Source organism: Mauremys mutica, chromosome 2, assembly GCF_020497125.1.
Source record: "Mauremys mutica isolate MM-2020 ecotype Southern chromosome 2, ASM2049712v1, whole genome shotgun sequence".
Classification (NCBI taxonomy): Eukaryota; Metazoa; Chordata; order Testudines; family Geoemydidae; genus Mauremys; species Mauremys mutica.
In genome coordinates this window covers 161,317,070-161,330,653 of record NC_059073.1, presented here as the reverse complement: position 1 = coordinate 161,330,653, position 13,584 = coordinate 161,317,070, and the positions used below count along the sequence as shown (strand labels likewise).

General features: G+C 45.0%; 1 protein-coding gene across 1 annotated transcript in view; it reads right to left on the bottom strand.

The window, feature by feature from the left end:
* The window catches only part of CTNND2 (catenin delta 2), a 1,196,137-nt gene extending 1,189,443 nt beyond the window's left edge, over window positions 1–6,694 (bottom strand). The window contains exon 1 of the mRNA XM_045005428.1: window positions 6,307–6,694. Within this exon, the coding sequence (XP_044861363.1) occupies window positions 6,307–6,343 (37 nt within the window). The 5' untranslated portion in view covers window positions 6,344–6,694. The remainder of the gene's footprint in view (window positions 1–6,306) is intronic.
* Between the last annotated feature and the right edge of the window lie 6,890 nt (window positions 6,695–13,584).

Here is a 13,584-nt window from a genome sequence, read left to right as displayed (position 1 = left end):
GCCTATCTGCATCTTTAGGTGCCTAAATATTTCTGAAAAGCTGATTAGATTTACCCATTATCCCCTTGCTCAAAACCCCACATGGTCCTCTTTTCCCCTTCAGAATCCAGTTCAAGCACTTCAATCTCTCCTTTAAGGACCTACACACTTCCACCTCTGTATTATCTAGGGCAGTGTTTCCCAAACTTGGGACGCCGCTTGCTTAGAGAAAGCCCCTGGCGGGCAAGGCCGGTTTGTTTACCTGCCATGTCCGCAGGTCTGGCTGACTGCGGCTCCCACTGGCCGTGGTTTGCTGCTCCAGGCCAATGGGAGCTGCTGGAAGCGGCAGCCAGTACATCCCTTGGCCCACGCCTTATTCCCTCCTGTAACGTTTCTTGGATGCCAGTATCCTGTCTCCATCCTCCCACTGTTAGCGCCACACAATTTTTCATGCCAAACACTACACCTGAAGTGGCTGCCCTCTTCCCATGTGCCAGGAAAACAAACAGGTAAGCAAAGAACCAAATCAGGGCAAAAGTAAGGGTTAGTCTAAAACATGACCAGATTTGATCTGGACAGCCAAACTCTATCTGCAAAAAGGAGCTGCCAATATACATGTTCTGGGAGAGAAGGGAGTAGAGCAGAGTACTGTGGATTGGAAAGCAAACTGCAGCCTTTAGGACAACACACAATTATTAAAATGTTAATATACCTACACAGCCAATGTGTCAAAAAGGCAGAATTTTGTGGATAGGGGATATGACTACATTATCTAACAATATCTGCTTATTAAAACTATGAAAATACCAGATAATTAATTTAAAGACATTTAAATTTTTTTTGGAAGCAAATATGGATTCATTTCACATTTAAGAACTTACTGCTGCCCAGTGATTTATACTGCTGAACATTTCAGACAAGAATCACCAATGTATGGATACTAAACACCAGAAGGCAGAGTTTCATTTTTCATGGAATTTTGCATCCAATTTTCAGAACATTGCATATTGAAATTGCACATATGGGGCCCCATCCTACAGTACTTACTCAGGCAAATCTAAACTCAATAGCCCATTATATGAATGTCAAATTTGCTATGTACGTGGAATAATTATAACAACATTTACAGAGTATACACATTTTGTTTTCAATTTCTGTTTTTCTTAAAAATAGCTAGTTTCCCAAACTTTAGAAATACTCTATTTGCAGAACATTTTCAGCAACATCATTTGTCCTGTAAGTTAAATATCTGCAGCTCTGACTTGCATTTGATGCTTACTCCAAATCTTCACTCCCCACACAGGATCTTACCAGTTGTGTAACACTCAGTAAGTGTTAGGATGTGTGACTAAAGTTTAGATGGCAGTTTCAGCAAGGTAATGGTAAGTAAGTAACTGGTATTATTGCTACAATATTTTAGGAAGTGAACAAATTAATTAAGAGAAAGAGACTTTATAAAAGATGTTTAACAAATCAATTGTTATAATCCTTTAGGCTGTTTAGCTGGAGTTTTCAAAGGAGCCTAAGGGGGTCAGGTGCCCAAGTCCCACTGAATTTCATTGGGTACCTAACTCTCCTAAGCGCCTTTGAAAATCTCAGCCTTTAAAAAAAGATACTGTCTAATGCTATATAATAAAACAAAATATAATGGACTACTTGAAATACAAATTGTTGTTGCATCTATCACTGAACAAAATATTATACTTATGTACATAGAATGAATTTTTCTTTTCAGCAGCACTGATGATCTCAACAAGAAGTTTCTCTTTGGCCACAAGTAAATTGCTATAACTTGGATCTTTTGGAGGAGGAAATGAAGAGATATGAATTTGTAAGTGGAAGAAGCTTTCCACTGAAGACCTTCTCCCTTTCAGAAAGAAGCCCATGTGCTGATTTGCTTCTGAGAGCCCTGGAGTGGTTGAACCATCAGCAGCTTGTGATATTGTCACAAGGGGAGGGAAGGAAATATGCACTCTTCTTCTGCCAAATGTTTGGGAAGATGAAAAGAAACCAATAAGTTATTTATATGGTAAGTTTATACTGGTTATTGAAATGAAACCAATGTTTATAAATAAGTATATATATGGGTGACGTTATACAAAAAAAGACATTAGAAATATGCTCTTCTTTGTAATATTACAAACACCAAGTGTAAGGACTTCCAAATTCCATATATTTTTCATTATGAACAAGTTTATTTTTCAGAAACTACAGACTGCTCTGATATATATGCAATGAACAAAGAGGATAGGATGATACAAGCTTTTCCATATTCTGTCTGTGCTGAAATTACTGTTATGACCATAATTGGGTTCGCTAAACAAAACAGGCAGATTATTAATCATTAGGATAGATTGGCAGTGAATTTGCCAGAAACTATTTATCTATGACATATTTAATACTTTATTAATATAAAAGCCATTATGTTGACACTCAGACATATTTCAAAGTAGCAACCAGTATAATGAACTAGCCAGTTATACTCAAAATTTATTTTTTACATATATCCAAGTTTATGTGGTTATCCAATCATATCAAAACAAATACAATACTGTGTTGAGAATTAGACTTCAAAAACTTAAAACTTCTCCACTGCTCTGCTGATCGTTCTCGTCAGGCAATCTGCTTTCAATCCATTTATGTTCCATTCATACCACTAGATAAGTGGTTCTCATAGGAATGAATGAAGGGATTTCAAAACTCTATGTATATTGTGGAGTGCCTTTCAGATTTTTGAATGACATATCTGTGGGACTAAGTGAAAGTTTTCCTGGGTCCTGTAGTATATGAACCACTAGCCCCCAAAAGATGAGACCTGAATTGATTTAGGGGATATGGGACTCAAGACTGCCCCATTCAGAAGAACCCTGATTTTAGAAGTGAGTAGCATAAAGAATAGACCTACACATAAGTAGCACGTGAGCAGCAAGCCAACATTCTCCCTCCTGTGAAGACAATACTGCAGTTAATAAGTAGGTTAGTGATGGAAGGATCTAGTGGCTTTCTTGGAAGCTCCTCCATCACCAAACAAGATTGAGCTTTTCTTAACTGTCCCCCCTCCCAAAAAAAGGGGTTTTGGTAGGAGGAATGAGTTTTGCAGAGGAGATGGGCACTCTTATTTTAAATAAAATGGTGCATTTAAGAACCATCCTATAATTCTGCTAAAAATAAAATCTGTATTACTATATTAAGAAGTAATGCACATTCAATAGGTATCATGATTAAATCAAAGTTTTTATGTATTATAATTAGTTATTTTGTAATAAGTCTATTAGCAAGCAGTTCACTGGCAAAATAACTGTCCCAAACTTGTGAATTTTGGAAGACATTATCTAGAAATCCATACAATAGATACATTTTGCAATATTCTGTGACAGAAATATAATGCATATAGTGGGCAGATACTATGTTATAAATAATGTTATTAATTCAGATGTAATCATCTTAAGAAGAGGAAATAGAAAAATCAGAACCCATGTTTTCTGAAATATGTCAAAACTCAACATTTTTCCCCCCCTGGACTACTTATAATTTTGGCAGTATTTGCTGCTAGCACTATTGATATGTACATATTTAAAATCCCAATAATGCTAAACTGAAAATTCTGTAACTGATATGCTGTAAAAATCATATCACAATGAACCATGAAGCAGAAAGTGTATATGAAATTTGGTGCAAAATTGAACACTCATGAGCTCTGCTGAATGCATTATCTGCTTCATTTACATGTCAATCTACAGCCCTATTATAAAAATTATTTTTTATTTTTAAAACCCCTTAAAATAAACTGGTCCATGCCCCTGTTAGTACTAAACAAAATATAATTAAATTAGTTTACACATGCATCTTAAGAAATAAACAAGTCACCTTTGCTGTTTAATTTCATCAAGTTAATTGCTGTGATTTGGGGCAATTTATTTAAATAAGAATTATACAAACTTTTTTTTAAAGCTCATACTATTTTTATTCAGTGCAGCTGTGTGTCAAAGTTCCTTACATGAAGATGAAACTACCTTAGGTTAAATTATTTTTTAAAAGAAGTTGCAAGATCATTATTCCCATTAAAGTGCTGTCTATTACTTTTAATGTCAACTAAGGTATCTGAGAAACAAACCTCAAGTACAGTAGCTGAAGATTACTTCCATAGACTGCTCTGTAAATCTTTTTACTTTGTAATCCGCAATAAGACATGCAACTCACATTCAGGAATAAATGGATTTCTTTATTGCCTACCAGCAGCTTTAAAGGGTATTTCCTATGGCATGTGCACAGGAGCATAGCCCACTACTCCTTTTTTTCAAAATCTCTCTTATATAACAGACTGCAAGCACTGTCTCTGAAGATGTGATTGCATGTTTCTATATTGCAGCATTCAACATATCATGTGCCTCAAATAACACAGTTTTGGACCATCAATCAAGTTCTGTTAATAAGGATTATCTAATAGACGTTCTCTCTCCAGTTTGCCTATTTGGACGGGTATGCATGCAAAGCTCTGAAAAGATAAACCTATTTACACACAGTATAGGATAGCTGCACAAACTTTGCACAGGATTGGTCTTAAAGAACCATCTGAGGATTTATAAAATTGTGTAAATTTTGCTTATTTATCACGGGCCTCACAGTCTTTTGCAAATAAACTGCTAACATAAAAGGATTTATGCAAGCTCTAAAGCAATTTTGTGAGTCAAGGACTAATAAGGAGAATATTCAGCAGCTTCCTCTGCTTAAACCTAAGTCACTCTATAGTAAAACTATTGTATTTACTGAGTAGTTTGAAGTAAGAAATTCAATAATAAATGTAGGTCACTATAGTTTTTCTTCCTCACAGACAGCTTACCAAAATGAGATGTGGCAACTTTGCAGACTTCCATTTAAAGTAAAGACACTGTACAGAATGAGTATTTAGAAGACTTTTCTCCTTCGTTCTGTCTCACAGGCACATACAATAGGTTTAAATACAGTTCTACCTGATTTTGTACAGTCCTTTATCTGTCGAATAACAACAGTCAATTCTTTCTTGAAAATGGAAAATCCCTCTATTGTGTCTTGTAAGAACTCTCACTGAATGAATCTGCATACTATATATACACATGATGTATGATGAAAGAACTGAAATCTAAAAAGTTTCTAATCTCTTCTCTTGCTGCTGTCAATAGAAACAAAATCATATTAATGTTTTGAGGTGTATATAAATATTAACAACTGCAATCGCTGCAGTTCATAAAAGTTAATACCTGGCAGTTTAATACAGCTTATCCCTTTCTCATTGTTTATAGTAAACCACTACAAGTTTCCTTGATGAAATTAATCGCTAAGATTAATAATAAATTCCTGAGCCAAAGCGAATCACGCCCTAACATTTAAAGCATGTAATATAAAATGCACCAGAGTAACCAGACATCTCATTTTTGTTTCTCACGTTTTATACTCCCACCACACAGCCCTCTCAAGGAGAAAACTTGAGACGTGTTTTAAAATGCTCTTTCGTTAGCGTTATTTCTCCAGTTCCCGTATCATAACTAGTATGGTGCTGCCGCACCTCCTCTATAGTGACTTGATTCAGCGGAGGCTACGTTTGAAGCAATCGATGCAAGCACACTACACACGAGAATAAGGGTAAGGAAAAGGAAATGAAGAGAAATGCATCTTTCCTTTCAGCCATTAATTATAGATCAACCAAATATCACATTGCAGATCACACACCACCACCCCCTTCGAGCCGGATATTTCACAGACATTGGTTCCAAAGAAGAAAAGCCCATACTTATTATCACTATACATATGCTCGAGAACCCGGCTGGCTGCACTGAAATCTCACGATTTGATGCCTCTAAATATAGACTGCAAGGGTTTCCAATGTAGGGAAGAAGCAGAAGAAGCTGACATGGACGTATGACTAAGTATTTCAATTTCGTTCCACAAGTAACAGAATAATGACAGGGACCACAACAGCCCAGGACTACATGGAAGAGCAGGGTCTATTTCCCCCTCCCCTCCCCTGGTATATTTATGACTTCACTGCTGTAATGAGTATATCATTGCAGGATGTTAGAGAATCCAGTATTGCTGATGCCCTACATAAGCAAGCGACTAACGTACTGGGGGGGGAGGAGGCACGGGAAAAATAACCCACTTTGTTACCTCTCCGCTGAAGGCACAAGCAATGTTTCCAGAGCCAGACACAGCTGCCTTCTAGAAAAGAGAGGGACCTTTGCAATGTGGGCACCAAAAGCCAATGCTTGCTAGCACCACCAGAAGCAGAAGAAATAATGCAAGAGCAGGAGAGGAGAACCCTGGCACCATTACGATCGCAATTGCACTCACCGAACGGCGTCGACCCTGCCTGCTTTTTCCCAGGCATACACAGCAAATAAAAGGCAAATCCTCAATCCGGTGGGGAAGGGGGGAAGGTGTGTGCGGCGCCCCCGGGCTTCAATGCAAGGTCCTGACCTTGCCCAGCTGCAGCATCCTTCGCTTTGTGTTGTGGTGCTGCCGTGGGACAACTGCCTGGTGGCGGCGGCGGCGGCTGCGAGGGGAGCGGCTGGCTCCACATCCACCGCCTGTGCTAGAGAGGCAAAGTCTCTGGATCAGTCTGTGGGGTGTCCTCCCCCCTCCTCCGCGGCTCTGCCAGGCTCAGCAGCGGCGCTCCGGTGCAGCGGCTGCTGCTTGGCACATCCGCCGCCGGCTGTGGCTGGAGACGATACAGTCACAGCTGCCGCTGCGCTCCCTTCTCCTCCCCTCTCCGGCAGGAGCGCGCGCCTGAGAGCCCGGCTGGGGCGGGCGGCGGCGCTCGCTCTCTCGCTCACTGAGACGCCGCCGCCGCCGCCACCTGCGCCTGGCGAGGCGGGGGCGCGAGGCTCCTCCCGGGCTGCGTTCGAACACCGCCCGGTCCCGGGCAGGCGCGCGCCGCGGGCTTGCGGGGAGCGACAGCAGCAGAGCCCAGGCTGTGCGAAGGAGCGGCTGGCGGCTGCAGAGCTGGCGGGGGAAGCGGGGTTCCTTGGCCAGCCTTGTCTCAGCGCTGCTGCCTGCCCCTGTGCGTCCGCTCCCAGAAGCTGGGCCGTTTCCCTCCCCGCTCCACAGCCACCCCCAGGCCGTTCCCCCGAGGCAGGGCGTGCACGTTGCTTTGTTTGAAATGGGGCTTCACGAGCAAGGGAGAAGAAAGCCCAGCACCGCAGACCCCCCGAAAGCCAGGGGCAGCGAAGTGAGGCGGGGGCTTTGGAGTGGGCACGAGGCAATAGCGCAGGTGCGTGTGGGTGAGCAGGACACACCCGGCCAGGGAACAATGCGCTCGCAGGGACACCCACGCCTAAGTACGGCTGCTGCACATGGACCAGCGGAGGAGATGTGGGAAATGCCCTTGAGTTACCCTCCGACGGGAGAGACTGGGGGAGAGCAGAGCCATGCAGCTGAGGTGTTCATGGGAGGCTGAGGCGTGGATGAGCGGGGCAGGACGTTGGTGCTGAGCAACCACCGCAGACTGGCAGCTATCTTCCCAGCTTTAGCTGAGCTTATTAAAACTTCAGGTCAACTAACCCCAACTATGGAGCAATTGCTTATGTCCCTGCTCCTGTTTCCCTCGCTGTCCTGCCCCACTACACTGAATACCCCTCTGACTTGTCTTTAGATGGCAAATCCCCTTAAAAATTTTCAGGAGTCTCGTTACAGACTGGCAAAGATGTTGAGGAAACACGACAGGCGTGTAGATTTAACCCCTTGCTATTCCCAGAAACGTAGGTAAAATGCCATTGCAGCCATAATCCAGCCACCAGCCCCTTTGCGGTGTATTTCCTTGAGCAAAGTTTTCTCGTTTGGAAAAGATGTTAATCTTCTTTCCCAGCTGTGACCTAAGCACAGCGGTAACAATCAGCAAATCCATGTAGTCAGCTGAGCTGTCAGGGCGATGCGTACATTTGATAGCAAGTCTTAGCTATACCAGGTCTAAAGCACCTGAATTCTAGTAAAGGAAAACTACGTGTTTTTGAGACTAGAAAGGATGGGTGGCGGATGTTGGCGGGGGCGGGGGCGGGGGCGGGGGTTGGAGGGAAGGGACGAGTTGTTTCCTTTTTATTTCTTTTTTTTTAATGGTTGACACCCAAGTACATAATCTAATTTTAGAACAAAGTCATGTAATCGGCCTGTCAACAAATTGTAATTAGCAGGCACTTTCTTAGCAGATGTGAATTTCAAAAATATATTTTCATACAGACTGAGCAGACTCAGTAATAATAATGATTGCCTCCAATATCAGATTTCAGAATGACTCACTGCTGCCACCTTTTGCCTGGCGATTTCCACAATTTTCCCAAACAACACTAAATCATACCTTGTTATCAGACATGAAGAAGAGCTCTGTGTACATTAGAACCTTTGTCTCTCTTACCAACAGAAGTTGGTCCACTAAAAGATGGTACCTCATCCACCTTGTCTCTTTAACATCCGGGGACCAACACAGCTACAACAACACTGCATACATTATTCTTCACTAACATTGTAGTAAAAGTTATTTCCAATATTAATTTTGTGGGGAGATCAGAGACTGTATTTTCAGATCATTACTTTGTATTTATATAAACTCCCAATGCCAAAATCACAATATATTCTTTATATTTGTTTTATGTTTTGGTGGGTATTTTTTAGGACTGTCAAGTGATTAAAAATCATGATTAATTGTGTGATTAATCACACTGTTAAACAATAATAATACCACATATTTAAATATTTTGGATGTTTTCCACATTTTCAAATATAGATTTCAATTACCACACAGAATACAGTGTACAGTGCTCACTTTATGTTTATTTTTTATTACAAATATTTGCACTGTAAAAAAGAAACAAAATAATTAGTATTTTTCAGTTCACCTAATACAAGTACTGTAGTACAATCTCTTTATTATTAAAGTTGAACTTACAAATGTAGAATGATCTACAAAAATAACTGCACTCAAAAATAAAACAATGTAAAACTTTAGAGCCTACAAGTCCAGTCAGTCCTATTTCTTGGCTCAGACAAACCAGTTTGTTACATTTGCAGGAGGGAATGCTGCCCACTTCTTGTTTACAATGTCACCTGAAAGTGAGAAAAGGTATTCTCATGGCACTGCTGTAGCCGGTGTCACAAGATATTTACATGCCAGATGTGCTAAAGATTCATATGTCCCTTCATGCTTCTGAGTAAGTGGGATCCCCAAGGATAAGGCACCACAATAGCTAGTCCTTCTGCAGGACACTTTACAAATTAGAGCTTTATCATACTCAATCTTCTGGATTCAAATCAAAGGTCTATTCTTAACTAAGGCCTGGTCTACACTAGGACTTTAAATCGAATTTAGCAGCGTTAATTCGAATTAACCGCTCAACCGTCCACACTAGGAAGCCGTTTAATTCGACCTAGAGGGCTCTTTAGTTCGAATTCGGTACTCCACCCCGACGAGGGGAGTAGCGCTAAATTCGACATGGCTGTCTCGAATTAGGCTAGGTGTGGATGCAAATCGAACTTACTAGCTCCGGGAGCTATCCCACAGTGCACCACTCTGTTGACGCTCTGGACAGCAGTCCAAGCTTGGATTCTCTGACCAGCCACACAGGAAACGACCCGGGAAAATTTGAATTCCTTTTCCTGTCTGGGCACTTTGAATCTCATGTCCTGGTTGGACATCGGGGCGAGCTCAGCAGCACCTGCAACGATGCAGAGCTCTCCAGCAGAGGAGTCCATGCAATCCCAGAATAGAAAGAGGTCCCCAGCATGGACAGACCGTGAAGTCCTGGATCTGATCGCTGTGTGGGGCGATGAGTCTGTGCTTTCGGAGCTGCGCTCCAACAAACGGAATGCAAAGACCTATGAGAAGGTCTCCAAAGCCATGAGAGACAGAGGATACAGCCGGGATACAACGCAGTGCCGCGTGAAAATCAAGGACCTGAGACAAGGCTACCAAAAAGTCAGAGCTGCAAACGGACGCTCCGGAGCACAGCCCCAGACATGCCGCTTCTACGAGGCACTGCATGCCATTCTAGGTGGGTCTGCCACCACTGCCCCACCAGTGACCGTGGACTCTGAGTATGGGATAGTGTCGAGGGGCAGTTCCTCGGCGATGTTTGCCGATGGGGAAGATGAGGAAGGGTTTGTGGAGGACGACGCAGGCGACAGCGCTTACAATACCGCTTTCCCCGACAGCCAGGATCTCTTCATCACCCTCACAGAGATCCCCTACCAACCCTCCCCGGCCGTTAACCCGGACTCAGAATCAGGGGAAGGATCAGTCGGTAAGTGCTATAAACATGGAAACATTTATTTTTAAAAAAAAAGGAATAAAAAATATGTAAAAACTATATAAAAACTTTTCCTTAACAAACTATATAAAGAGAAGGTCCACACATATAGGGATGGAACAGAAATCCTCCTGGGACACTTCCACGAAGCTCTCGGAGAGCAGCTCGAAAAGTCTCCGCAGGAGGTTCCTGGGGAGAGGTGCCTTATTTGGTGCTCCGTGGAAGCACACTCTTCCGCGCCAGGCCATCCTAATGTACAGCGGAATCATTGCCTCCACCAGCATTGCAGCGTACGGTCCTGGTCTGTGCAGGGATTCGAGCAGCATCCTCTCTCTCTCTCTCTGAGTGACCCGCCTCAGGGTAATCTCGTTCGGCGACTGCTGCATCTAATTAGGGCAATTAGTGTACTGTTACTATTGTGAATGCTTGACTTTTACTTTGCATAGCAATGACCTTCGTTTAACAGCCACGTGTTGGAGGCCACAGAGGAAAAGCATACAGTGATCTTTCCGGTGCACAGCCGCGAGGGGCTGGAACAGGGTCAGACTTTATGCTTTACAGATTGCCTTCAGCGGGAGGGCACAGCTATCCATTAACTGTTAAGCAGCCTATAGTGTAGTGCTTACCAGGCCTGGCTGCTACATGGATTCAGCTGTACCGCCCCGCTTGTCCGATCTCCTGTGCAAGACCGCAGCCAATGAAAGCGTATTCCGAAATCTCGAACTTGTCCTGAGAGCTCGTGAGACTAGGTGCCCTGTATGGTCTTGTTCACTGAAACTGACTAGACTGTGTTCAGTGTTCGCAAACATGTATCTTTTCAAGGAAATCACTTCCTTTTTCCCATCACACAGCTGCGGGTCTTTCACGAACTGCCCCGGCATCCCCCTCACAGAGGCTGGCGCAGATTAGGCGGCGAAAGAAAAAGACTAGGGACGACATGTTCTCTGAACTGATGGCTTGCTCCAGAGCCGAGGCGGCCGAGCAGAGACAGTGGAGGGAGACCCTATGTCAGCACCAGCGCTCACACAGCGAACGGGAGGACAGGTGGCGGCAGGAAGACCAGCAGGCGACTCAAACGCTGCTTGGGCTAATGAGGGAGCAAACGGACACGCTCCGGCGCCTTGTAGATGTTCTGCAGGACCGCAGGCAGGAGCAGAGAGCCCCCCATAACTGTATCTGCAACCGCCTTCCCCTGCCACAAAGTCCTGTCCCCCCCTCACCAAAAATCACAAGAAGGAGGGGCGCTAGGGGCCATGAAAACTGTCACTCCACCCCAGCAGAGCGCTCATGTACCAAACAGCTCTCATTCCCTAAAGTATGAGAAGTGCTTCCCTTCCTGGATCACCCAGTCCCAAATCCAAGTTTCATCCCCCCACTGTGTAGTTGAGTATTAAAAGTAGTTTGTTGTTATTCACTGTTTCCGTCACGTTTTCCTTGTCAGAAGACTTTGTGTGAAGGGGGGGGGAGGGTTTTTTTAATTGCATAGGACAGCCTCCATTACCAGGGTACAGACTTGGGGGCAGGATCAACAGCAGGACACACACAGACTGCAGTCACTAGGCACTAGGGTCATTCTGGGAGGTGAATGCTGCCCCGGGTCAGTCTGTGAGGTGTATGCTGCCCCAGGGTCCTAGCGCCTGACATCCACAAATGGCAAGGCAGGCTGCCCTTACCATGCCCTTCCCCCCTAGCCACGAGCCTCTCCGATGCCCTGAGCCCCAGCAAGAGCCCTCATCCACGGACACATACTCACCCTTCCCACACACCCCTCACCCCTTCCTACGCCCCAACCCCCAGTCCAGAGCCTGCATCCAAACTCCGTCCCAAAGACGGCACCCCTCACCCCTTCCTGCAAACCCACCCCTTCCTGCACACCCACCTGCAACCGTCCTCCCCCCAGAGACCGCTGTAGGAGCAGGAGCCTGTCATTCCTCTAGTGTAGAAGCGGTCTGGACATCAGTGCACACCGTACTCACCACAGTCCGCGCCCATGTTTCAACCCTTGAACAGGAATTCATAATTAAAGAAAACTTTATTAATAATCAGTGTTCCATTAAAGTTATTTTAAAACGTGTGTTGGAAGGGGGGAAACCTGGAGAACGGGGTATGTAACCGCAGATCGAAGTCAACAGTCACTGAAACAGGCTCAGGTTCTGCTTCTCTGTAAATCAACTGGAGAGTCATAGGTTACCCTGCTTTCCGAGGAACCTATCTTTCAAAGCCTCCCGGATGCACAGCGCTTCCTGCTGGGATCTTCTATCGGCACGGCTGTCTGGCTGAGCGTAATCAGCAGCCAGGCGATTGGCCTCAACCTCCCATCCAGCCATAAAGGTCTCCCCCTTGCTCTCACAGAGATTGTGGAGCACACAGCAAGCAGCAATAACAACGGGGATATTTTTTTCGCTGAGGTCCGAGCGAGTCAGTAAGCTCCGCCATCTCCCCTTGAGACGTCCGAAAGCACACTCCACCACCATTCTGCACTTGCTCAGCCGGTAGTTGAAGAGCTCCTTCTCACTGTCCAAGGCGCCTGTATAGGGCTTCATGAGCCAGGGCATTAGCGGGTAGGCTGGGTCCCCGAGGATCACTGTAGGCATCTGCACATCCCCAACCGTTACTTTGTGGTCCGGGAAGAAAGTTCCTGCCTGGAGGCGTTTAAACAGACCAGAGTTCCTGAACACACGCGCGTCATGAACCTTGCCCGGCCACCCGACGTAGATGTTGGTAAAACGTCCCCTATGGTCCACCAGTGCTTGCAGCACCATAGAAAAGTAGCCCTTTCGGTTAATGTACTCGCTGGCCTGGTGGGCCGATCCCAGGATAGGGATGTGAGTCCCATCTATAGCCCCACCGCAGTTTGGGAATCCCATCGCACCGAAGCCATCTATGACGACCTGGACGTTTCCCAGGGTCACTACCTTTGAGAACAGTTGCTCAACGATTGCGTGGGCTACTTGAATCACAGCAAGCCCTACGGTAGATTTGCCCACGCCAAAGTGGTTCGCTACTGACCGGTAGCTGTCTGGCGTTGCAAGTTTCCAGAGGGCTATGGCCACTCGCTTCTGCAGTCAGGGCTGCTTGCATCCGGGTGTCCTGGTGCTTCAGGGCAGGGGACAGCAAGTCACAGACTTCAAGGAAAGTGCCCTTACGCATCCTGAAGTTCCGCAGCCACTGTGATTCATCCCAGACCTGCAGCACTATGCGGTCCCACCAGTCCGTGCTTGTTTCCCGTGCCCAGAATCGCCGTTCCACACCATGAACTTGACCCATTGCCACCATGATCTCCACTGCGCGGCGTACCCTGCTTTGTGACAGGTCTGCGCCACTCTGTGACTTC